The 27,159-nt window shown below is 38.9% G+C and overlaps 1 protein-coding gene across 1 annotated transcript; it reads left to right on the top strand.

Annotated features, from left to right (window-relative positions):
• The first annotated feature begins 3,506 nt into the window (after positions 1 to 3,506).
• pck1 (phosphoenolpyruvate carboxykinase 1 (soluble)) lies at positions 3,507 to 10,419 on the top strand. The gene is made up of 10 exons (XM_042510371.1): positions 3,507 to 3,616; positions 4,563 to 4,847; positions 5,450 to 5,634; positions 6,245 to 6,448; positions 7,221 to 7,408; positions 7,508 to 7,670; positions 7,767 to 7,991; positions 8,232 to 8,363; positions 8,529 to 8,624; positions 9,100 to 10,419. Exons 2-10 carry the CDS (start codon positions 4,624 to 4,626, stop codon positions 9,555 to 9,557), a joined length of 1,875 nt encoding a protein of 624 aa, XP_042366305.1. The 5' UTR covers positions 3,507 to 3,616; positions 4,563 to 4,623; the 3' UTR covers positions 9,558 to 10,419.
• The last annotated feature ends 16,740 nt before the right edge of the window (positions 10,420 to 27,159 follow it).

The raw sequence follows: 27,159 nt of genomic DNA, 5'->3' as shown, positions 1-27,159 counted from the left end.
GGTTTGAACTTCAGGTCAAGTGGAGAGATTTGCTTCGAGCAAATAACTTTCCTCAAGTTTCACTTTGTAGCTGTGAGCGCCCAACTGATATATTTATGAATTTAAGTTTATCTCAGATATATTGATGAATATTTCAGCTGATAAGTAACAATAAGGGAATACTTCACCCACAAAAAGACCATTTGAATATCAATGGCTCATCCAGTTTTACGATGAATTCCTGAAGAAAGCTATGTTTTTCTCACATTCCTCCACCAAATCCAAAATGGGAGAACATGGGTCCAGGATACTAGTCGTATGCTCGGCACTTCCCAAACACGTGATTTTGCTAATGACTCTAAATATTTCCACATACCAGAAGTGTTTATTGGACGTAGCTATTGTTACTCCACCCACTGGTTTGTGGACCGCCATTTTGAAGCCTAAATTTTGACATTTCGCCCCTTTTTTTGGAGCCGTATTTGGACGGGAGGTTGGGGCTGTGGAGGAGGGTCTGTTACCCTACTGCCCTTACGTATGCATAACTTTGGGACTTAATAAAATGTAAAGTGAGTTGTATAAAAGTTCACAGTTTTTATGAATATTGAAAAATTATTGAGACCGTAGATGGAAGACATGACAGCTCCCCCCAAAGTAAAGCTTTTCGATCTGGATCGCCCCCTGGTGTCTGTCTGCAGTATTGGACATAAGGCCCGCCCCCCCATGTTAGTGAATGGGACAAACTAAAAAATTCAAAGTAAACGGCCAAATAAATGTTCCCAAAGACAATTCCTGTCACTAAAGGTAGTTCTCATCATCCTGATGTTTGTTCTTCTGATAAGCAATGCTTTAATGAGTTATTAACAATTAAAAAGAGAATTATTTTCACCATGATTGACAGCTGCGACAGCGAATCCATGTGCTCGTGCTCAATGAGGCTGCTCGTGATTGTTCAAATGGATGTTTTGGCGGGAATACCCGACAGCAGAAACAGCTACGCTGGAGACTACGGCTCCAAATGATGTCAACAGCAAAAGATGGCAGCAGCCGTATATGTGATATTTTAACTTCACTTAAGCATCGTGAATCGTCCATCTTTATATAAAGTCTATGATTGAGACCAAAACTGTTTTTTTGTACCATCTGGATGTGGCCACTTGGTTGAAACACATGCGCTTCCACAGCTGCGCTGCTCATCTCTGCCTGAGACTGTTAATGCTGAAACGTTACAGTTTTAGTAAAAATGCATGTGTTTGGGAAGTACTGAGCAAGTAAAGTAAAGAGGAAGTAAAACTTAAGACATAGAAGCTGTAAGTTGACCCTGAGTCCAGATTTTTTTTTTCACTTTTGCCTGTCCCAGCATGCATCTGTCTGTCGAGGTCCGGTTTGTAAGGCTATCATCAGGCTAACACATAAACAAACTGCCATCAGAACTACTACTATGACTGTATACATTTTAATATCTACTGTTGCTGTTACCGTTAATCCAAAAACCCTGTGCTTTACAGTGCTTTAAGTTTTTAATTCTGATGCTACAAATGTTGGCAAACGTGAGCGTCATTAAAGTTCAGCGCCCGGGTTAAAGATCCTCTGTGTTTTACGATTGCTGACTGTTGCACAATTGACTGAATATTGTCCATAAAACACTTGAGCCGAGGCTGTTGTGTAACTTTGAGTGTCATTATCATGCAGGTTTCTTTCCTGTTTGTTCCTCTTGTTGCGCAGCATTAAATTACAGTCTGAAGTTACAATTAGCCAATTCATTGGTACTGAGGTCAAGTCCAGGCTCGACGCCACACTCTCACCACTGCCAAACAGGAAAAGCATTTTGTTTTCAATAAAACTAACTAGTACTTCGGTTCTGTGGGATTAGTACTGCTTCTACCAGCACAACACAGTACAGCTTCACTTGCTCCATCTCCTGCAACTGTTTGCACCACTTTTACTATTAGAATGATTATTTTATAGTGCCATACATACAAAACACCAAAAAGTACTCCATGATTAAAACCAGGGGACATCGAGCTTTCGCTGCAGCTGCACCAAACCTGTGGAAGCTTGCCACCAAATCTGTGTTGAAGACACATCTTTTCTCCCTGGCCTTCATTTAAGACGAAAATATTTTGATCCCAACAGATTTTACTGTTATTGTTGATATCGCTGATAATTTTGATATAGTTTTAGGTTGTGTGATGTATTCATCTTTGCCTTTTTACCCTGTAAAGCACTTTGGTCAACCTGGTTGTTTTAAATGTGTTATATAAATAAAGTTGACTTTACTTGATGATTCTGCCGACCTCTGAACCCATCAGCTATCAGTCTGACGATGAAGCCCAGCCGGCAGTGAGTTGCCTTTTACTGAGATGTTGCTGCAAATATACTAAAGTGAATACTGTATATATTTATATTGTCCAAATTTAATCACCATTTTTCTTCAGACTAAACATGATTCCTGTAGTTAATCAGCATATCAGCCTCTTAAGAGAAGTCGAGCTCATGATGAATCAGGTCCTTTAAATGCGACATATCCGCAGTCCGATCATTGTTACTGGTGCAACTGGTTTTATCACTGCTCTAACTAATTCTTCCACTTTTACTGTTTATATCCAATGAGACATCTTATTTTACTGCAACTTTCAGTACATAAAAGGTTGTCTTTGTTCAGAGAGTCCTTTAACTGCTACACACACACTTACACACACTTACACACACACACACACACAAACTCCCTGAGTTGACCTTTGTCTACATGAGAGCGAGCCCCTGTCCGTCAGCCAATAAAGAGCAGGCCAGTCAAGTCGTGCCCACGTCACAAACCGGCCTGGACGCGGTCAGACCCTGAACTTACATCATTTAGTAATGTGGGTCAAAGTTCAGCTGCAGCTGCTGCAAGAGGACGGGAGGTTTCCACACCAGGACGGAAAGAATTAATATTACAGACTTGTTTGTCCGGTTGCATCAGGGCTCTGAGCTCAACGACGATGAACAATCAAAAGACGCAGAACGTGTAAAAAATAAAATATAAAAGAAAATAAAAAATGATTTTTTATGCAGGGATCATCATACAATTAAAGTTTTAAACACATCACATGTTTATTTTAATGTTTAATTTTAAAAAATAAATTGTATTATAGTTTTTATTTCATCCATGCTGCAGGAAAATTTGAAACCCAAAAAAGAGGCATGACTTGAGTGAGAAAATGAACAGACTGTGCAGCTGGGCATTATCACTCTTGCTTTCCTATTTAGGGAATGAGTGTGTCATAAAAGACAGATAGTGAGGACAAAACTGTCTGTCTCTCTCTGGGTTCTGGGTCCAGAGGGAACCGGTTACATGACGACGACGTTACGTCCCGCTGCTGATTAATAATTCACCGGCGGCCTGTGACAAAGTGTTTTTCAGATCTGCAGAGAACAACAGGTTCATGCAAATAGCTCAGAGGACAAGCCTCCCCGACACCTCCTCCTCCCTCCTCCTGCGGGACATCCCAGAGTATAAAAGAAACAAACCCATGCAGCAGCAGATACAACTGAACAAGAGGGAGAAACAGACCTCAACTCCTCTGAAATAAAACCAACAGAGACTCATCTGATGAGGCCGAGCTGAAGGCTCTCTGCTCCACACAAACTACTGAAGGTAATCTGATGCTCTCGCTTTATTCTGTGTGTAACTGAGGAGAGATCATATCTGCACAGGGATGCTGTTACATCAGTCTGTCTGACCTGGAGGACGCAGCAAATTTAATGTGGTGTTTCTTTTGCAAAAAATAGCATAACTGAGGTGAATTCAGAAGTGAAACAGCTCTTCTTGAGAAACTTGAGCAAAGTGGCTTAATTTCTTTCTAAAACCATGGCAAACAACAAGCAACTCAACAAGGAATGGCCCCCAAAATTATAAAATAAAAAAATATTACAATTACCTGAAAATGAACACAAAAAGATGAAGGAAAAAAAGTGCTGAAAATTAATATATAAAATATATATATATATATATATATATATATAATATATATATATGTATATGTATGTGTACTTATTTTATATATATATTTTTAGATTTTTTATAATCTAAGTTTAAATATGACGTCATTATAAACATAGTTTTCTGCTAATTTTTCCGTATTTTTTCTATTTCTTCTAATTTTTTTAAAATCATTTTCTAATTTAACACATTTTTAAGGTAATTTTCGAGTGATCTTTTACCATTTTTTGCAATGAAGTTAGTCATTGTTTTTTTTTTTTCCCAAAAGAGATCAACTAATTTGTTAAGTTTTCAAAATGCATTTCTAAAACCTAATTGTTATATATTTATGCGCCAAACTTTCTTTTGCCTTTTCTCTGCTTTAACTTGTCCTTTTTTGTCTTTTCCTCTCCACATCTTTCAACTGTTCTCCTATATGTTCCTATATGTTTCCTCCTTCCTTTGACTCTCCTCTCACCTTCTCACTATCCTTCCTCCTCATCCTTATTATGTAATCCTCGTGTCCTCTCTTCTCTCTTCTCACCCTCTTTTTCCTCACTCTCTCCTCGTTTGAATCCATCTTTCCTTTCATTTTTCACTCTTACCTGAATCGTTCCCCCAGGCTCGTCCACTCCTCTTATTTCTTCACCCGTCTATCGACTCGCTCTCCAGACTCCACCGCCATGCCTCCTCAGCTTCCGACCCAGAACCAGAACGGTCCCAGGATCCTGCAGGGCGACCTCAGCGCCCTCAGCCCGGCCGTCAAGGAGTTCGTGGACGCCAACGTGACCCTGTGTCAGCCCGACTCCCTCCACATCTGCGATGGCTCCGACGAGGAGAACCGCACCATCCTGGCCCAGCTGGAGGAGCAAGGGATGATCAAGAAGCTCAGAAAATATGAGAACTGGTAGGTAGGAGGGGATTGAAATTTTAGGTTGTTTCTGCAGTGCCTTTTTTCCCAATTTTTTTGAAATTAAAATTGCACCTTTTGGCTCAGTTTTCACAGATTTTTTTTGTCGTCCCAGGTTTCAAAGAGTTAAAATTAGGGTATTTTAATATTTTTGGGTTGGAAAAGTATAATTATGTAAGATGATCTGTGAAACAAACAGGTCTATAAATTGATTTTTGGACTATCAGCTGTGGTGGCTTTTCGGACAGCGGTAATCCACTGCAAGAGTACAGATTGCTCAAATGTTGTTGTTAAAGACATCAGTCAGTCATCTTTAGCTGTTGAAATAAAAAACATTTGTGGGAAAGGTCGACATTCTGACAAACCGGTAATACCAGCTCACTGGGTTTGACTGCAGCTTACCAGCAGACGTCAAACAAGTATGTGCTCCAACAGCATTGTGTTTGTTCATCCTGAAGCAAAATGCTCTCAGACATGAACTTGTTTTCTTATAACAAACATTCCTCTATTTTTCCCAAAAAAAAAAATCTAAAATGTAAACAAATTTCTTCCTCCTCTTTCATTTCCTACCTGCGTCCTTCCTCTTCCTCCTGCTGCAGCTGGTTGGCCAGGACCGACCCGAGGGACGTGGCCCGTGTGGAGAGTAAAACTGTGATTGTGACCCGGGAGCAGAGGGACACGGTGCCCACGCCGCTGGACGGCGGAGTCAGCCAGCTGGGCCGCTGGATGTCCCCAGAAGAGTTCGACAAGGAGATGACTCAGCGGTTCCCCGGCTGCATGAAAGGTACCGCAGATAACCAGATTTAACCAGAGTTTGAGCAAAATCAAAACAAAATGACAAAGCCGAATGTTTTGATCATAAAATAAAAAGAAAATATTTGTTTTAACTTAAAAAAGATAATGAGCAGTTTGTCTTTAATTTTAAAGTTGACCGAATTTGAGAAGACAAATTGAAAAAAATTACCACAACTTCTCAAATTCAGTCAACTTAAACTGTTAGGGCAGCCCAGAAACTGGCTTTTTTAAGTTAAAACAATGAGTTATTAAATCACATTATAATTTAGACTTTACCAGGCAGGTAGACAGGTACTCTAGCACTCTGACCTTTGTTTTCAGTATTAATGTACAGCATGGATTTAATTTAGCTAATAAACTGGTATGTTCCTTCAGTAAAACAGAAGTGACCTAGAGTGAAAATTAATTGCAGTAAAAGCAAAACTCAAGCATCTCCTTCACTGTGAACTCAAAGCAAAAGTGGCTTTTTAAGAGAAGAAACACTCTTGAATATTATTTTACTGCTTCATATGGTTTTCTGATGGTTAGACAAAAGAGAACACAACTTTAGTACAACTCTAATAAAATTTCAAAACGTGAATCTGACTCTGTTTCCTCAGGTCGTACCATGTATGTGATCCCCTTCAGCATGGGACCCGTGGGTTCCCCGCTCTCTAAGATCGGCGTGGAGCTGACGGACTCTCCGTACGTGGTGGCCAGTATGAGGGTGATGACCCGGATGGGGAAAGCTGTGCTGTCCGCTCTGGGAAACGACGACTTTGTCCGCTGTCTGCACTCCGTCGGCTGTCCTCTGCCAGTCAAAAGTATGTCAGCATCACAGATTAAGACAGTGCTGAATACTTTTCTATGAGTACAGTTCAGTATTACAAGAATTGTAAGATTACAATATCCGTTACTGCTAATATCTCCTTTAGCTACTACTTTAGCTTTTACTTTTAGTACATTTATTAATGTTAAAACCAATAACCAGTGGTGGAAGAAGCACTCAGATCTTTTACTGCAGTATAAGTCCTAAATTCAAAAGTACAGAAATATTCTCAGCAAAATGTACTCCGTATCAAACTTGAAGTACTTATTGTGCAAAGTGGCTCCTCTAACAGTGTTATACTTTATATATGATACTATTCTTTTTTATCACTAACAAATGTACGCAAGCGCATTTTGATGTTGCAGCCCTTCAATTTAGAGTCAATTTTAGATACTTTTGCTGCATTCAAATGGAACTTTATATATTATATGAGCATAATCAGATGTTTCTATATGTAAAAAGTAAGTTTATGTGTCAAATAAATGTAATGGAGTAAAATTATAAAGTGGCATAAAATGGAGACACTCAAGTAAAGTACAAGTATGTCAAAATTGTACCTAAGTAGGCTACAGTACTTGAGTGAACGTACTTTCCTCCACTGGTAGTAACTACCATTACTAAATACTTATACTGATTATGGTGTTTTCATTACTCCTACCACTACTGGTAGCCCACTACTTGTATTACATCAAGTAGAACTGCTACAGCCATGACTACAATTTTAAATGAGTGTCATTTTAATTTAAATAAACCAACTTGTCTTTCAGAGCCTTTGGTGAACAACTGGCCCTGTAACCCCGAGCAGACGTTAATCGCCCACATCCCGGACCGCAGACAGATCGTCTCATACGGCAGTGGTTATGGAGGAAACTCCCTGCTGGGGAAGAAGTGCTTCGCTCTGCGCATCGCCTCACGAATCGCCAAGGAGGAGGGCTGGCTGGCTGAACACATGCTGGTGAGGACAAAAAAGAAAAAAACATATTAAAACACATAATAACATATAACAGGGACTTCAAATAACAACCTAACCAAACCATACGTGTCTCCTGCTCAGATCCTGGGCGTCACTAATCCTGCTGGGGAGAAGAAGTACATGGCGGCAGCGTTCCCAAGCGCCTGCGGGAAGACGAACCTGGCCATGCTCTGCCCCACGCTGCCCGGCTGGAAGGTCGAGTGTGTGGGAGACGACATCGCCTGGATGAAGTTTGACAAACAAGGTGAGAGATTCAAGACTTTGTCAGTTTCACGAATACAAACCGACACGTCTGTTATTCATTGATAATATCTTCCTTCTCTTTGCTCTTTGTCATTAGGCAATCTACGAGCAATCAACCCCGAGAACGGCTTCTTCGGAGTTGCCCCCGGCACCTCCGCCAAGACAAACCCCAACGCCATGGAGACCATCATCAAGAACACCGTTTTCACCAATGTTGCAGAGACCAGCGATGGCGGCGTGTACTGGGAGGGAATGGACCAGTCGCTGCCCGAAGGAGTCACGATCACGTCCTGGAAGAACAAACCCTGGAGCTCAGACGACGGTAAGAATTATTGTTTATGTATTTTCTGAAGAGCAAAAAAAAAACAAAAAACTATTTTACAAAAGCATAGAATAGCCAATAACTAATGATTTTCTCTTGTTGAAGAGAGAATTTTATGAAGATAGAGATATGGTAAGAAGTACAAAATGTTATGATAAAACTAGAGAACATCAGACACTTTGACAGTAAGGATAAGACCCTGTGATCTGTGAAAGCTTACCGTCTCCTCTTTGTCTCCAGGCGAACCCTGCGCTCACCCCAACTCCCGTTTCTGCACTCCGGCCGGACAGTGTCCCATCATCGACCCACAGTGGGAATCCCCAGAGGGAGTCCCCATCGAGGCCATCATCTTCGGAGGGCGCAGGCCGCAAGGTGGGCAGAAACTGTGCGGAAAACCAGTTAGAAAAGGAGGAGAGGAGAAAGTATGCAGTGGGATCACATGAGAGAAAGAAGGGAAAGAAAGAAATGAGAGAAGATGTAGTGATATGAGGAAGCTATGAGATAATACTAATCTGACTTGTAACTGTTTCCGCTCAGGTGTCCCTCTGGTATACGAGGCTTTCAGCTGGCAACACGGAGTGTTTGTCGGAGCAGCCATGAGGTCAGAGGCCACCGCCGCAGCTGAACACAAAGGTCAGTGTCTAATCTTTCGAATGATGAGATTCCTCACCCTGAGAATATGAAGGCAGGGCTTCCAACACATTCATTTATTTTGGTGGCCTCCCACGATTAAAACATCTACCACCACAAACAGATTTTCTTTTTGGAGTTGGATCTTTCATTAGGAGGGCTGTTGAAATATATCTACACCGTTCACCGTTCATTGCATCACACTGTCGCCGCTCAGAGTGTACTCTGGGCACAGACAGAGCAGCAGAACATCAAGCACACTGACAATGAAACCTAGACGTTCATTCTGCTGGGTCTAAAAGTTTGTTTTCACTCTGAGCAACGGCTTTTCAATCTGATCTGATCAATAGATCAATTATCCACCCTGCCCCAAAACTTTAAAACAATGGATTTGTGTCAGGATGGATTTGTGTTCCTGGAGATAACTAAAAATATACTTACCCGTTCTTTCTCTCCTTTTTGTCCCCCCTCTCTGCAGGCAAGATCATCATGCACGACCCCTTTGCCATGCGCCCCTTCTTTGGCTACAACTTCGGCCAGTACCTCTCTCACTGGCTGAGCATGGCCGACCGCCCCGCCGCCAAACTGCCCAAGATCTTCCATGTCAACTGGTTCCGCAAGAGCCCCACCGCCGGGTTCCTCTGGCCCGGCTTTGGCGACAACATCCGTGTGCTGGACTGGATGTTCAGGAGGGTGAACGGCGAAGCTGGCGCCATGCCCTCTGCCATTGGCTACCTGCCGTGCAGCGATTCCCTGAACCTCCAGGGCCTGAAGGGGGATGTGGACCTTGATGAGCTGTTCTCCCTGGACAAGGACTTCTGGCAGAGCGAGGTGGAGGAGGTGAGGAGGTACTTCAACACGCAGGTGAACGACGACCTGCCCAACGAGGTGGCCCGGCAGCTGGAACTCCTGGAGCAGAGAGTGAAGCAGATGTAAAGACGAGGGGAAAAGCAATGTGTTAGTAAGTCTGAAGGACAATGTTTGTAATTCTAGAACAGAACATTGGTAATAACAGAATGGAATGTTGGTAATTCTAGAACTGAATGTTGATAATTCTAGAACGGAATGTTGATAATTCTAGAACGGAATGTTGATAATTCTAGAACGGAATGTTTGTATTTCCAGAACAGAATGCTCGTTATTCTACATCTTATCACGGTTTTACTGAGAAACTGATTTCTAAAGAATTGTTTTGCTTTGAGATGGAGCCGTACAACTTCATGGAAATAGACAATTCACTTCTGGTAATTTTTTTTCTTTTTTTTTAACACTGTTTATTTTTGATTTGTTAGCAAGAAATCATTCCCCTTTTCCAGATTGTTAACATTGGGCCGGGGATGTTGAGATGAATTTTATGAACTTGTTGAGTTAACAAACAGTACTAACTGTGCTTGCCGAAAATTCGGCAGCCAGGTGGTACTGTGTCCAGACTGCTGATCCAAACAGGAAATGTTTCCTTCCATCCGTCCGCATGCTGTCGGTCAGCACTATGTTTTTGACTGTTGTCTGAATGTATTGTCCTACTGTACGTCTAAATTCTAATATTTAATAGTAAGTTATTATAAGTGCACAACATGCTGTCCTTGCCATATGGACTTCATGGCAGAGAAAGAGTAAATGAGTCCAGTGTTGTTTGACCCCTGAACATAGGGTAAAAGTATGTTTTCTGTTCCTATCTTTTTTTTTTTTTTTTTTGCCCTAATTTATTTTTGTACACTGTTGGTATCTGTTTGGTTCTGTTTTGCTGTAATCTTGAACCCCTGAAGAAGGGAGAACACAATAAAAGTATTTTCAAGTATCTGGTCTTGTTGTTTTATTAAGGAAGTTTGTCATCAGTATAGAGCTGAGCGATGACACGATAACGATATCAATCGCGATATAACTTTTCCTTGATTGAAATATGAGACGCAGTCTATAGAATGTCAGCAGAATGCATTCCAGCCATGTTTTGACAGACAACTCGAACAGCCAGTGATAATAAGAATAGCGCTGCAGCAAACCAAATGACAGTGATCGACTTTGACTGCAGAACAGCTGAGTGTTTGACAGCCACAGCATTTCATCATCGGGGATCAAACAGCTGATGGTCTGATAGCAGCGCAGTGAGACAGACAAACAGAGTGCAGTTTCTTCTTTTAGCACCAACGTGTCTGAAACAGCCAAATTTGCAGAGGTGGAAAGTGACTTCTTTAGACTTCAACAGACTACTTTCTGTTAGTTTCAGCTTTAATCAGACTTTGGATGGAATTATTTCGAAACACTAGAATGCATCTCTCCCTGTCTCATCTAGCGGCTCGCGCTGAGCTCTCATTATTTCCAGGGGCAGATGTAATGTTTTGGGGGCCTGGGGCCACAAGCACATGATGTGCGGACATGTCCGAAATCCCACTCCAGACAGCCCCCAGCACGGACATGTCCTACAGTCCACTCCAGCGTGGACATGTCCGACAGTCCACTCCAGCGCGCATACATGTCTGAGAACCCGCTCCAGTGTACAGACATGTCTGACAGCCCCCAGCGCTGACATGTCCTACAGTCCGCTCCAGCGCACAAAACACCTGTCACCTGTTTCCGACCAAAACACGGAGGTGGCTATTAATAGCGACCATACCACTGATTTTACTTTTGACTGTCAAAAGTCAATATTTGGGCATGGTAAAAAAAAAAAATAAATTAAAAATAAATAAAAGTTTTTTTTATTAATTAACGTAATAAATATACATTTTTGATCACATGTAAAGCATAATATAGTACTAATGTTGAATGTGCCATGTGGAGGGAGCTATGTTAAATTTAAAAATGTAATATATAAAATAGGCTTATAAACAATAAACTAATATATAAAAATGTAAATAAACTTGAAACAGCTATCAACATCTTGTTTAAATGCTCCTAGTATTAAAATACAACCCATATTCTTTGTAGCTTCCATGTTTGTTTCCACTTTACAACCTCAAAGCACTTGAACACAACAGTTTCGGAAGAACAACCTCTCACTTGGAATCTGCGACCTTCCAGCATCACATGATGCAGCATACGTCCCCCCCCCCTCTTTAAATTAACAAATAAATTAACCAATTTGCTAATCAGCTTGGTTTTGTTTTCCTGATGCCACGGCCTGATTTCCCCTCAGATATCATCAAAGTTTAATTGTATCAAATGCAGGCAACATTTTCATTACAAATAACATACATACGCCGTTAAACTAAGTTATAAAACGAAATCATAAAAACCTAAGAAATAAAGATAACAAATAAGGTACAACACTGCAATGCCTTCATGGACGATGAAATAACCTGCACCGTTAAAACAAAGTGAGATAAGAAATGAGCATGAAAACAGGCGGTTTGAGTCACGCCGTCTCAGCGTGGCTCCGTGAGATAATCATTTCCTCAGATGAGGCCGCGAGAAAACATCGAGACACAGAGGAGTCAATCATTGTCTCAAAGAACTTCTAACAACAGACAGATAAACAAGAGAAAGTCATATTTGAGTGTTTTTTCTTGGTACTGTTAAAGTTAAACATTGAGAGATTAACAGAGTTATGGCGTACGTACACACACATAACGTACGAGGTCAACACAACATGCAGGAGACAAAACGTCCTGTCAACAACGTGCTCTACATACCAATCTGATTCTATCTGCAAAGTTTAAATTCAAATGACTCCACTTCCCAGGATTCCTGTATCATCACTGGGACTTAGACGTCGGTTCTGAGCACAGACTTTTATTACATATACTGTATATTATATACCCGATCACCAGATTAAAAGCATTTTTGTTTCTGCAAACCACAAACACGTTACCTTTGTGTTTCATTATCATGTTGTGTTATTATAGGGTTTGATTTAGGCACAAAAATCGATTGGTTATGGTTAGCAAAGATTATATTTTTGCTTTAAAAAGTAGTTTTGGGGGCACAATGAAAAAAAATAGCAACTTCTCTAACAAAAAAAAAATTCTCAATAATGGCACTATCCCTGGAAAAACTGCTGGAAAAATAGTGATGGGTTGCTAAAAAACACCCACATTTAGTGCCTAAAATGCTACTGAAACAACAACGACTCGCTAAATAACAATTGTTTTGTCGATTAAACAGTAGTCTGACAGGATGGAGATTTTTTTGCTGTGTGTGTGAGGCCTTTTTGTCAGTCTGCGTCCTCTCTCTCTCCTATTAACCGTTTAAAACCCAGGCATACCTGTTTGATTTATTTCAAATACATGAAAAAAAGGCGGTGAGGAAGGTATTACCCAGAAACTAGTTTAGAAATTAGAAAGAAAATACAAGAAAATTAAAAATAAATAAATAAATAAAATAAACACATTATGGAAAAAGAAAGATAATAATACTAATACTACTACTACTACTTCTACTACTACTACTACTAATAATAATAATAATAATAATAATAATAATAATAAAGAATATGTAGTTAGCTGGATTATTTTCTTAGCTTTTTTTTTCAAATAATTACTGAAATCTACTAATGTCTTTCAGTTTGTGGGATGCTTTGTGTTAAGTTCCTCATGACCTTTTTCCCATGTTTTTGAAAGAAACTGCACCAATTCCCTTAGTGTTCCCAGGTTTAAATATCTGTGAGAGGCGTCTCAACACAGCACAGGAAAAGTGATCCAGGTTTGAAAGGGTTAAATAATCAGCTTTTTTTTTTTTTTTTTTTAATATGGAGTGTTTCTTTCCATATTGTGAGAATAAATCATATTAGCAGCTAAAAATGGGCGCACAAAGACTCGATTATGAACTCTAATCCTCCTTTAAAGTCAGTAACCCTTTGTAAAGCCAAAGTCTTTATTCGTGGTAAGTGTCTGACTCAGTCTGTCATTCTGATATTTAATCTGTAAAAGTCAAAACTGAGACCGTGATGGCGTATCGCGTCACTGTGTTGTTTGTGTCTGCCTCCACTGATGTGGGAACAAACAGGATTCAGATCACACAAAGTGTCAAAAACAAGTGAGTGATGATTAACTTCAGTCACCGTCATTATCTTCACGTCTTACACAAGCGCCGCGGCGAGCCATGGGACAAACACATGTGGCCTCAGACAGTCCGGCTGGTGACAGACACCCGATGTTGACTTGTGTAATATTATTTTGACATGTGTTATATAAGTTAAAGACATCATCACAACATCAGGATCACATAAATGTATAAGTAAAAAAAGGTCCTGCATACCCGCAGAATACCTCCACAGGTGATTTGAAGTATTTCTGGCAGATCAGAGCTTCTATCAGGACGGGGAGGGTGTAAAGATTGTGCCTGATTAAAAAATGACACCTTTATTATTCTTATTAGTACATGATGTCTGCCAGCATTACATAAATGCAGCAGAGCTCCGCCCACCTTCAGTCTGAGCAGACGGTGGATTTAAGGTGAGTCAGGGTCACCGGTAGGAGTCTTTAAGAGTCCTTCTCTCATAAGAAACACTCAAATTAAACATTTACATTAATCATTATTAAGACATTATCTTTAAAAACAACATCTATCATTTTGGAACTGAGTGATCACATTAGGGCTGGGTGATACGGTGTTAAAGTAATATCACAATATTTCATGGTATTTTTGAGATGACAAAATTCTTGAGGATATGACAACATACTATGTGTTCGTATTGTGATGTTAAATCGTGTTTTTACGCTTACCGATGTTTTTAATCACACATGAGGTTCCTAACGGAAAAATTAGGTTCTTTTGATTTTTACTTGGACTTTGACTTGATACTGAAAAAAAATTAGCAAAATTCGCTTTTAGTGATGACAGAGTGATATCATTATATCAAAAAGTCAAAATATTGTCATTATCACGATATATATGTACAATATATGTATATGACGTGTGTGTGTGTGTGTGTGTGTGTGTGTGTGTGTGTTGGTTTTAACTTTTTTTTTCTTATTATTCTTATTATTTATTTGTTGGTTTTAAAAAATTTGTTTTTAAAAGTCGTATCGATCCTTGTGTGGTTTCGCTTGTTTTCCTGCTAAATAGTCTTTTAGTTCATACTTTTATTTATTATCTTTAAGCACTTAAATAATTTTTTTTAAAATTTATTATCGCCAAAACAGGCTTAAAGTTTTGTCTTTTTGGTAAATCTTCTGTCTGTCAAATAAAATTAAAAAAAAAACAACAACACTAAGCTGAGCAGAATAAAATGAGGCGAAAACAGCACGTTTCGGGGTGTTTGTATTATCTCGCTGTGTGGAAGTCGTTTGTCTCGCTGAACGTGAATGACACGACATGTTCAGACAAACACGCTCTGAAATCCGTAACGACGCTGACTCCGGAGTTTTATCAGCTGTAGAGATAAAACACAGCAGCTGTTATCAGAATAAAGGTGTCAGTGTGCTGAACCGTTCAAACGGCTCCAATTAAACACGAAGCATTCAACTAATAACAACTGAAGGTCAAAGTTTTACTGTCTCTGTTGTTCTGTTTCAGTCTTTGCTCTCTCCTCCTTCCTCTCTCTTCCTTCACTACCTCCTTGTTCCCTTCCCTCCTTCCTCACTTCCTTTGTCTCAAATGACCCCGCCTCTTTGCGACCTTCGGAGTCCACTCGCTGTTCAGGTGATCGACCGATTATTGAATCGCCTCATTGAAACGTCAGATTTTAACTTTATTGAACAGCGTGTTAAATCTTTTCGTCTCCTCTGCCAACTGAGTCATAAACATGCCGAGCGATGTTTGTCCAGCAGGCGGACAGACGGACAGATGGACAGACAGACAGACAGATGGACAGATGGACAGACAGCGGAGAGATCAGACAGCACTTCCTGCTCAGCTGCTGCTAATATCTGATCTGAGCTGTCGTATCGTCCTGCACACATGAAGCTACATCTGATCACTGAAATATGTTTTGTTTCGGTGAATCAGCGAGATTATTATTGATGTCTCTTTTCTTGACCTTTTTTAAAGATTTGAATCAGGAAAAAAAGAAAAAACTACATCCTAAAGTGCATCTTCTAAGCTCAATCGCACAAAATGTTTCCACATTTTAGTGTTAAAAAGAGACTTTTTCCAAACTTTTAAGGCGACGTTTAGACGAGTAAAAACAGAATTGAACAGAATAGAATAGAAATGAATAGAATAGATTTGCCTTTATTGTCATTGTGAGAGCTGCTCTGGTAAAGTGCCACATTTATCTATCGACACACATTCATCATGTCTCACCAAATAAATTAACAATAAAAAATAATAATTTGGAGTAAAACGAGCAGCAGTAAACTTCACAGCAAAAACATTAATTTTGTGTATTTCTGTCTGTTTACCGTGCTTATTGCTGGAGGGAAAACGTAACGTCTGAGTCTGTTTGTTTGGGTTTTGGATGATCTGTAGCGCCTCCTGGAGGTCAACAGGTCACAGTGGCGATGTCCTGGACGTGTGCGGTCCTTAATGACGGCTGAGGGAAGAGGACAGCCGCTGATTAGAGAGCGAGGAGATGCTGCACATACGAGCGCCGCCGACTATAAGATTGCGAGAACCATCTTCGTGTGCACGTATCTGCAAAAACAACTGAAAGCGCTGTAGTACGCCAGGCCAGTAGTTGGCAGTGTAACTTTGTAATGAAGCACAATAGAAAAAAGACCACACGCAAAGTGCAGCCGAGACGTCGCTGTTCATTGACAGTTTCCATGGCAACAGAAGGGGCGGCGTTTTCAAAAAAATTCACTCTGGAGCCTGATTTATTTTCAGGCACCAAAAATGCTGCTGTTGTGTGAACAAAAGGCCAAACCGCAACAAAAGTTTAACGTTTCACGCAAGAAAGGTTATCGTGTGAAATCTGCACCTCCCTCTGCAACCGGATGCTGGACGAGCGTCCCTCTGTGAGTCTGTAGGCGGGTTTCCGTTACAGATTTGCACGAAATTGAATCTTTGAAAGTCAATAAAATACAATTGTGAAATAACTGAGTGATGTTACACGACTTCCCCGTTGGTGATAACTTCTTATTTGGGTTTAATGGCGGTTGGCATCCATAAAGTCGTATATATCGTATGAGCTAAAAAAGCGAAAAAAGGTTTCCATTGCAGTTTTGCAAAATATGGCTTTTTCAAATCGCCTGAAAATCTCGTCTCATGCGAGCGCAAAACTTTTTTTTTAAACTGACGTGTTTCCATTAGATGAATTCTGTATGCGCAGTTTCAGTTTGAGGGTCAATGGAAACCCGCCCTCTGACAGAGCAATAAAGACGAACACGTTTTTGTCGTAATGTTTAAACCTTTGGCAGCGGAGACAGTTGTGATGACGTTCCCAGTGACACCCAAACAAACAGCTGCAGCACATTTTACTGCTGCGACTGACAGTTTATACGACAGTTGGCTGCGTCGCTTTATATGATGGAGCTTTTTGATGTGACCTTTAGTGCAGGCGTGCTGTTCAAAACACAGGAAAGACGATAATAAAATATCAGAGAGGAAGCATCGGAGCAGAGCGATAGCTTCAGTCAGAGGTAGCTGGGTTAAGGTCATAGAAAGATTTCATTGTGATTCTGTGAAATCTGTTTTCTGCAGGTTTTGACCTCAAACGTTTGACGGCCTGCTGCCATGGTGGGACATCCAGAAAGACTAAAGAACGACCAATTGGGCCTCAATCAAGAAACAATATTCAAACAAATTTTCTCTTATTTTTGGTCGTATCCAAAATTCAGCTCACATTCAGATGGGAACATTTAAAAAACACCGAACCCTTAGAAATGTCCTTAAATACAAGAAATGTCTTAAAATCCTAAAAAGAACAAGAAGAGGACTAGAACTGTCCTGTAACCCCTGAAATGTCCTAAAATTATAAAAACTTCCTAAAATCGGAGATATTAACTTCAATTCAGGGTATTTCAGACTGAAATGAAAGTCTGGACTCATCCATCGCCCTATAGCGTTCATGCCTGCCGCTGCCGAGTGGCGTATCCTGTCGCCGCGAAAGGTTGGTATATTACGCCGAAACAACTGACGAAGGGCGGTATATGACGACTTTGGAGTGAGGCTGAAGTGTCACGGTGAAGCTGACGTCATATTCTTCAAAAAATATCAAAACTCAAAAGATTTGAAGGTTCGATACGTTTACTTTTACCAACATGTATGAACCAAAACTCCGAGAGTATCGTTCTGTTGAGTCAGCAGATAATCCGTGCAGATTATCGAGTATCATCACTTCAGTCTCTTGATAAAACTTCTGATGAAAATACGTTTCCAGTCTGGATTCAACGTCAGCTGACCGACACACGCCATCATTTAACCTGCCGACCAATCAGAGAGCGGCATGAGGAGGATCAGACTTCCTGCCGTCCTCTCGCCGTCTGTCTCAAACCGTCAAACTCAGGTCATGTGAAGCTCCTGAGGACACGAGGAGACGCTGCTAAGCAACAGCCTCCCGCCTCACAGGCCCGCAGCCGAGGACGCTGGGAAAGTTTTCACCTCCACACAGTCGCTCATTCACAGTCAGAGCTCAGACGCTGAGCGGGGCCGGCTTTCTCTCCTCAGTTTGTCATGCAGGAGGAAAAGTGAAGCTGGAGGAGGCCCAGACACACACACACACACACACACACACACACACACACACACACACTCATTAACATCATCATCAGCTCAACTGCTAAAACTCTGAAACTTTACATAAAAGTTGCACAAAACTGGTTTTCAGAGTCAAATGTGACCTCAGGGGAGTCATGAAACAATAACGACTATAACTTTATATTTTTCCTGGGATCAGCGTGCAGTCTTCTTACACCTTAAAAACGTGGTCGGCTTCAGTTTAGACAACTTTAACAAGTTTTTTAACCCTTTAAAACCAATTTGGTTTGATATCTGAAGACACAGGGGGAAAGGCAGTGCCCCACAGACTGCAAGAAATTAGTATAAGGTGAGCAAAAAAAAAGCTCTGAAAATTAAAAAAAAAAAAAAATAGGTAAAAGATATATTAGTAGCTGTTACAAGTACATTTATTTTTTATTATATTATACAATTTCAATTTTCAGCACTTTTTTCAGGTCATTTTTTTGTTTGGTTTTGTTTTTACATTTAATTTATTTATTTATTTATGATGTTCATTTTCAGGTAATTTTCTTTTTCTTTTTTTCTTGCTTATTTTTTGGGCCATGTCTTGTGAAGTTGAAGTTTGAGCAAATTTATGTGATTAGTTTAAAAACACAGGGCGAGAAGACGAGCAAAAGGTTATTACCAAAAAAAATCATTAGTGTAGTTTATGGAAAAAGTAAATACATGCAAATATATTTTGCTATTTCCACTGATAAAAAGAAAAAAACTTCAGTAGCTGCAACCTCATTTTGCAACAAAAGGAGGACAGGCAGTAAAATAAAAGCCAAACTCAAACCTGACCTGTGGGTGTTTTTGGGGGTGTGTGTGTGTTGTTGTTGTTACATAGTGGGTTACACACTGCAAGAGGTGACTCAGTGACATCACTGAGGGTCCGCTGGGACATTCACCCGTTATTTGACGTCAGCGGTGAAGCTGGCTGGTGGGCAGAGGTGAGTCCTGAGAGGGAACTCCAATCGATGCAGAGGAATATCCTGCTGCTGCCCGCGAACGCAACACGCCACGGAAACATCACCTGAGCCTGAAATCGCTCCTTGTAGAGGATATGCGGCGCTGTATCTATACTCAGCTCTTTAAGGTTTCTGAATGTGAAATTTGATAACGATTCAATGCCCTCAAAAGCCCTTTTTACACGGAGAGTGCAGCTACAAAGTCCCGTCTTATCGCCGTTTTTGTTTTTTCGTGTGAAGCATTCAGTGCGTGTTATTTCTGTCATGACATGTGCTGTACAAATAAAGCTTATTATTATCATTATGTCATTACGTCTTCATGTTTGATTACAGACAGCATGCCGGCATCATGGAATCAAAAGAGGCATGACAGTTGGGACATCGAACACATGTCCCAACTGTCCCAACTGTCCCAACTGTCATGCCTGCCAATGCATTTCCTGCAGTGTGACATGCAACATGCGTGCCAGCAGTGAGGCGGTGGTGTGGCGGCGCAATGGTCCAACACTCCCGCCTTGATTAGGAAGTGTAAAAGAGGATAAATATTCCAATGCTTTGTATTTTTATAAAAAAAAAATAGAATGATACTGTGATTGATTTCTGATCTCAAAAAGTCTAGAAACAACAGTGTAAACATTAAAATGGTCAGCAGCGATGTGAAGAATGAATTAATTACAGTTAACTCTTTAAAATCTGAAGATATGCATGAGAAGAAACTGCCCAAAAATTAGCAAGAAATTAGTAAAAAGTACAAGAATATTACCTGAAAAATAATTGAAAAAAATATTACAAGAAAAAAAAAATTAAAAAGGACATCAGCTGGAAAAGTGCTTAAAAATATTATAATTCTGCAACATAATTTTATCTATAAATCTATATTATCTATAATAATAAAAATTAGCTATAAATATAGTTTTCTGCTTTTTTTTCTTATTGCCCCAAACATTTTTCCCTAGCTTCTTTTTTTTCTTAATCTAAGGATTTCTTGCAATTTTTGGAACATTTCTTACCAACTTGCTCTTTTGCCCTTGTGTTTTCAAAAGAAATTACACCATTTTTTTCAGGGTTCAAAAAGTTTAAAAAAAAATGTGAAAGGCGTCTGAGAGGGTTAATTTATTTAATTTAATTTATTTATTTTAAAAAAACAGAGGTTTAGTGGGTTAACTGGTAAAAGAAAGGGGCGGAAAAAAAGGTTTTGTAAAATGACTCGAATGATCTTTGTAACCGGTTTCAGTTATCAGCCGACATTTTTTCATCACCTCATTCATCGTCCTCCGCTTACAACACATCGGTTACTCATGAAACAATTCGTGTCCGCTGCCAAGTGAGTCATAAAGCAACCTGAAGCCAACTGGGAGGCCAGTTATCGAGAGATAGTGGAGTTATCGACCCGCACGAGGCCGGACTCTGAGGTGAGAGCTGACGTCTGAACTTGGAGCGTAAAACCGTTCAGAGTGGTGGAGTCATCGCAATCTGATCAATAATTGGCCGAGAGTCGTTCATTCAGCGATCAGGCAGCTGCAGGCTGACACACACACACACGGACACACACACACACACTGACACACACACACTCACACACACGGACACACACGGACACACACAGACACACACGGACACACACTCACACACACGGACACACACAGACACACACTCACACACACGGACACACACACACACACAGACACACACAGACACACACTGACACACACGGACACACACACATACACACACTCACACACTGACACACACAGACACACACTCACACACACAGACACACACTGACACACACTGACACACTGAGTTTTTGGCTCGTGTCAAAGGTCAATGCACCTGATTTTCAACGACTCGTCGTTTTAAAGTTTTCTGGCGGGAGGGAAGAGGGCCGGCTGGACGTTAAACTTTTGATCTCAAAGAGGCGTGACAGAACTTTTTTTTAAATCTAAAATAAAAGAGTTAGAAGCTTCAAGTTTTAATAAACTTGTCATTTTTAAGTTGCCACAAAAGTTAAGTTATGCCTAAAAATCGAATTAAGTAAAATTTATTTTATTTTTTTCTAAAACAAAATTAATTGAAAACTTATAGTTGTATTTATTGATATTTTTCAAGGCAATCTGTTTCTTAGATTTTTTATTTTATTTTATTTTTTAATAAAAGTTGACTTTTCACATTTTACAGTGTGGATGTTTTTAAGTGGTTTGCTGATTTTTCTTCTTTTTTTTTATTTTTAAAAATTTCCAAGCAATTCAGTTTCAAGTCCATCAAGTCATTCCTGACAAATTCATGTCAGGTCTCACATCAAGTCCAAGTCAAGTCTCCAGTCTGTCAATCAAAAAGACGTTTTGTTGTTTTAGGATGAACACGGTGGAAAAAACAACAACGATGACTCAGCTGAATTTAACTTTCTTACTGTAAGTCACAACAGGAAGAACAAAACCAGGAAAGTCGACGCTTCACTGGAATAAAGTCGTGTTCATAACTATTTGTTACACCTGTTTTTTTTTCCTAATCACGCAGTAAAATCTCAGCTGATCAAAAACACGCCACAAAAGACACGTCTCCCTCAGTGTAACTACTGATGAGACGTCTCCGTATCACACGTCCAGCAGATTTTATGAATATCATCATCCTTTAAACACACGCGCTCTTTAAAAAATAATAATAATAATAATAATAAAGTTATAAATATGAACACTAAGCAGAGTCTTGTCTGGTAACAGTGTGCCAAGTGATTAAATAATAGAGGAGAAGAAGGGCAGTTTTGAAATGTATTTTCTATTTAGGATTTAAGTTACCAGTACAAGAAAATATTTTTTTAATAATGGTGTTGATACAGAAAATGTATTATTATTATATTAAAAAAACAAAAATTATATTGAAAAACAAAATTATTGTTATTATTATTATTATTATTAAATTATTATTATTATTTATTATTGTTATTATTATTATTATTATTATCATCATCATCACCATCATAATAAATTACTAATCATAATAAAATACATAACATGAAAAGTATATAGTGGTGTGTTTTTATATTATCATTTTGTAACATGCAGTATGTTTGTGTATTTACGGTTTGTTTTCATATTTTATTTTGCCATGGTTACTGCGTTATCTTAAGCGCTCTGTATCGTCATATTTTTAACTCCTTTCATATCGTTTGAGATCTAAAAGATAAAAGTTCACTCAGTTAAGATCTGACTGTGATATCGAGCCGTCAGTGACCTGAAGTTTTTTCAAAAAAAAAAAAGGAACACTTCAAGAAAAACACAAGTACTTTAAAATCGTAGCGACTTACTGTGACTGCAGTAGTACTTTGGTGCAGTTTGATACTTTGTAGCCTAAAATAACAATAAACAACATAAAAACTAAAGTGAGGAAATCTACATTGTTGATCACTGACAGCAGGAAACGACCCCACAACACAAGGAATTATGGGTAGAAGAGACACCTAAAACACACACACACACACACACACACACACACACACACACAGTGTAAATAATCAAACTGAAGATGACTAAAGAGGAAAGTGCGCCACCTGCTGGACGCTGGCTGTCATTACAGATCCCAGTTTATTCATCAGCAGCTGTGGAGGAATTATTCACATCATTTATTTATTTATTTACTTTATTCTTTTATTTATTTATGTATGTTTTTATCTGTCTTTATATCTATCTATCTGTCTATGTATTTATTCATTTATTTACCTTTATCTATCTATCTATTAATCTATTATTTTATCTATTTATTAAAGTTATATTGTACAAATACTTTTTTTAAATGTTTAAACTCAGTAAAGCTCACTTTACTGTTGTAGTTAGAAGAGATTAAGCTCATTTTTATTTTTATTTATTTTTTTATTAAACTACTAGTTATTATTTTATCATGGATTATCCTTGTAATTATTTCCTCCGTGACTTAATGTTTTGTTTTGTTTGTAAAATAGATAATTAGTGTAATCATTATCTTAAATAAATTTAAACAAATTAAAATAAATTCAAAAATCAGTAAGTTTTTTTTCTTGAAAAATGACAAAATTCTGATTGAAATATTTGCCAAATAATTTCTTGTCAACTGATTTTAATATAATTGATTTTTTTCTTTTGTACTTTTACATTTTCATATGTCGTATGTGCAACAGAAGAAGTAGAAAATAAACAAAGGAGTAATAAAGCTATTTGAGTTAATATACTGTGATACATTTTATAATGTGTCATAACTTTTCTGACTCGGGCTTTGTTTTCAAAGAGCCGTAATGATATTAAATATTTAATTTACTTTAATTTAGGAACTCCTTAAATATAAATATGTGAGACTGACAACCAAACAATATAAAAACAAAATACAATAAAAAATAATTAAAGTTGATAGCTCTTTTAAATAAAATTAATTAACAATAAGATATCAAGTAAACCTTCAAAGTGAGTTACATTTGCTGACCTTTTTCATGGCTGTTTTTTTTCTTATTAAATGATAAGTAATATTTATTCATCATTCATTGTGAACAAACTGCTGAGCGAAAAAAAAAAAAAAAACAAGACACATTTTTGGTCTGATGTATAAAGAAGCCTAACACCACAAAAAATAATAAAATAAATTTAAATAAAATAAAATAAAATAAAATAAAATAAAATAAAGACTTTTTATAAATGTAGAAGGTTTTAAATTCCTCTCGACTCTTTCATTAAGAAAAATGCAGCAGGAAAACTTTGGCGAAGTTCATCATTTTGGAAAAAAGGACGTCAGTGTACCAAGTAATAAATGATCAAATAAACAACCAGAGGAGACGCTGATTTATTTATAAAACTTTTTTATTCATTTTTTAAATTGAAGGCTATAACAGAAATGTGTCTGATTCATACCGTGTTCTGTGACAACAACGATAAACCATTGTCTTCTGTTTGGAGCAAACAGAGAAGAAAATAACAACAAAACAAACCTTGCAACACGTCGACCATCCAATATAAATTAAAAATAAAGGTTTTTTTAATACACAAATAAGCAGTTATTATCATTGAGAATAAGTAGGCCTCTATATAAGTGTGTGAGCCATGCTGTGAACAGAGAACAGAAACACGTCAGAGTTCCTACATGTTTGATCCGACATGCCACACGCAGGAATCCTGAGCAAACGGATCTATTGTACAAGTCCCACATTTTTAGACGCGTGCGGGATAAAACAGCTGGAAGACCTCTACAATAGTGGACGAGCATCACTGCCGAGGCTTTTTTTAGAAAAAAAAAAACACGCACACAAACCAAAAGAGTGTTTTCAGATATTTTCTTCAACATTGTCGGAGGAAAAAGGCGCCGAGCGGCGCTGATTCAAAGAGCAGGAAAGAAAACGGCAGAATGAGCAAAAACACAAACGGAGAAAACAGCTCGTTTTACACTTTGTCTTCTCCAGCTTTAACCATCGAGGTTTTCTTTTTAAACGAGTACCCGTGTGTGTTTTTTTTGGGTACAACAGGAGCTGGAAAAAAGCACTTTGTAAAGCAAAGTGTTTTCCCCAAAGAAATAACAACAGAATAGTTCAAGTCAGGTGTAACTCTCGTCTTTTTTTGTGACAAGAGTCTCGTTTAGGATGAGTCCTTCTTTGGAAATGTCTTAAATGATGCAGAGACAAAAGACCGAGCTTTATGTTAGATGTTTCCGACATCTCTGGAACGCAACATGAGCAACTTTCTTCAGTCATTTTGGAAGCCCGTGTTTGCCAGAAAAAGAGAAAAAAGGTGATGGAAAGTTAGAATGATTAAAAAATAATAACTGAAATTAATTTAAGGTTAAAGAGCAAAAAATAAAAAATAAAAAATAAGCTCATAAACAGAAATGTTGGGACATAAATACACAACAAGTCTGTTTTGTTTGTATAACCTAGCAATTATTTTTATATGATTTATTACTTTTTTCCCTTAATTTGTTTAATTAGTTTGTTTTCTTATTGTTGTCTTGTGTCCCTCCGCATTTTTTTCAAGAAAAAATTCAACTTTGTAAATAAACGTTATGAAATAGTGAACATGGGTGATACAGCTTGAAATTTTAATTTACAAATTGACTTTTTAAGAAAAAAAAACGGAGTAAGTTTTGAGTATTTTTGAGAAAATCAGCGTCAGAGGGGCCACTCTCCGTAGCTGTTCGAATATATCAAACAATCTTTCATCGCCATCTTTTTTTTTTTTTAATTCGACCTGTTGTGGTATTGCAGATGTTCAGAAGAAAGAATAAACCTTTAATCTCTGCGAGTATTTTTGTTTTTGTCATTCGTCACATTTAATCTATTTATTTTTTTCCCTTTTTTTGACATGAATGGGCTTCCATATGTTCCTGTGTAATGAGGATTATTTCATAAATATGATGGTGCTGTCTAAGTGTCAAAAGGCAACAGTATTGGAGTATTTGAGCGGTATTTTTTTTTAAAGACGGATGAAGTCTCCGTTGAGCCCGGACACCAGAAGGCACACATGTAGACGCGGGCGGGCGAGGAGAGGCGATGATTAGGGATGTCGTGGTCAGACTGGGTCAGCGGGACTCCATGTTTACATGCACAAAGAAGAATACTTGAAATTTTAAGTGCGTGAAGGAAAACTCGACTGAATGAAGCGAGCGTGCAGCGATGGTTAGCACAAATTTAGATTTTTGACAGATAGCACTTAAAGCAGAAGTATTTTCTTGTATTTCTCGTCCTCCCAGTGATCAGCAGTGTTTGTGTGTTTTAGGTAGTTTTACACTCTCAAAGTTGGTTTTACAAAAAAAAGTGTTTGTGTGATCGATGGATTGAAGTAAAATGACCTTTTTTTGTTCTCAAGTGAATAAACAACAACAACAACAATAATAACAATAAAAAAAAAAACTTTACACTTAGCACACTACGTTAAAATGACTAATATCAAAAAGGCAAATAGTAGGTGTATTGCAACGCTCTCTGCGGCATCACTATCAAAAATCTTCATCATCCTCAATCTCATCATCATCATCATCATCCCAATCATCATCATCATCATCATCATCATCATCATCATCATCATCATCTGAGACAGTAAGGAGGCGTGGCTCGGGATGATTGACAGCCCAGAGTAGCCACTCACGTTTCGCCCGTCTCAGCGCAGGCAGGCACACTTGTACGACATAGCAACAACAATACACGAACGTTTCCAAGGAGACCGAAAGACAGCCAGCCAATGGCAGCGAGGGCCGGTCTGAGAGGAGCTCTGTCAATGGACAGCAGGCATCTCCAGGGGACAGGAAGAGCTCGATCAGACAGGAAGGAGGAGGAGGGGGGGTCCAGGTGTGTGTGTGTGTGTGTGTGTGTGTGTGTGTGTGTGTGTGTGATAAATGTTTTTGTTATCTTGTGTGGTCCACAATAAGAATGAGTGCACCTGTGTGTGTGTAAGGTCTGGTTCTTAGGTAAGTTTGTTTAGTCTGCTGTGTGTGTGTGTGTGTGTGTGTGTGTGTGTGTGTGTGTGTGTGTTTTTAGTTTTTGTCTAGACAGCTGGAGTCTCATTAGAATTCAAGCCAGAAGGGGCTAGACAACCCCTGTCGTCTCGCACCCCCCAGCGCACGCGAACAAACACACACACACACACACACACACACACACACACACACACACACACACAGCTCTGGGAAAAGTCCGCTGACTTTACAAAAACACTCTGCTGTGATTCTGCCTTCACGCCGGCTTAAAGCAAAGAGAAAAGAGTCTCCAGTTCATCTCATGCAGATTATTTCCACTTTGGACACATTTTCGGAGACAGAGACCTGGTTGGTTTCAACAGTTTACGTATATTTCGCTCAACCAACTCTACTTGAAGGATAACTTTAGCATTTCTCAACCTGGATTCGGTTTTTCTTTTGTATTTATGTCTAAGTGTTTAATGGAAACAACAGTTTTTAAAGTTGGTCCGGTATTGAGAGACGGCGCTGCAGCCGACAGTCACGAAACACGCTGCAGTGTAACCAGTACGGGCAACTGTGCGTGTCTTTGCCAACGACAGGCTCAGACAGTTTTTCTTACTGACAAG

This window comes from Plectropomus leopardus, chromosome 2, assembly GCF_008729295.1.
Source record: "Plectropomus leopardus isolate mb chromosome 2, YSFRI_Pleo_2.0, whole genome shotgun sequence".
NCBI lineage: Eukaryota > Metazoa > Chordata > Actinopteri > Perciformes > Serranidae > Plectropomus > Plectropomus leopardus.
This window is presented reverse-complemented; position numbering and strand designations above follow the sequence as displayed.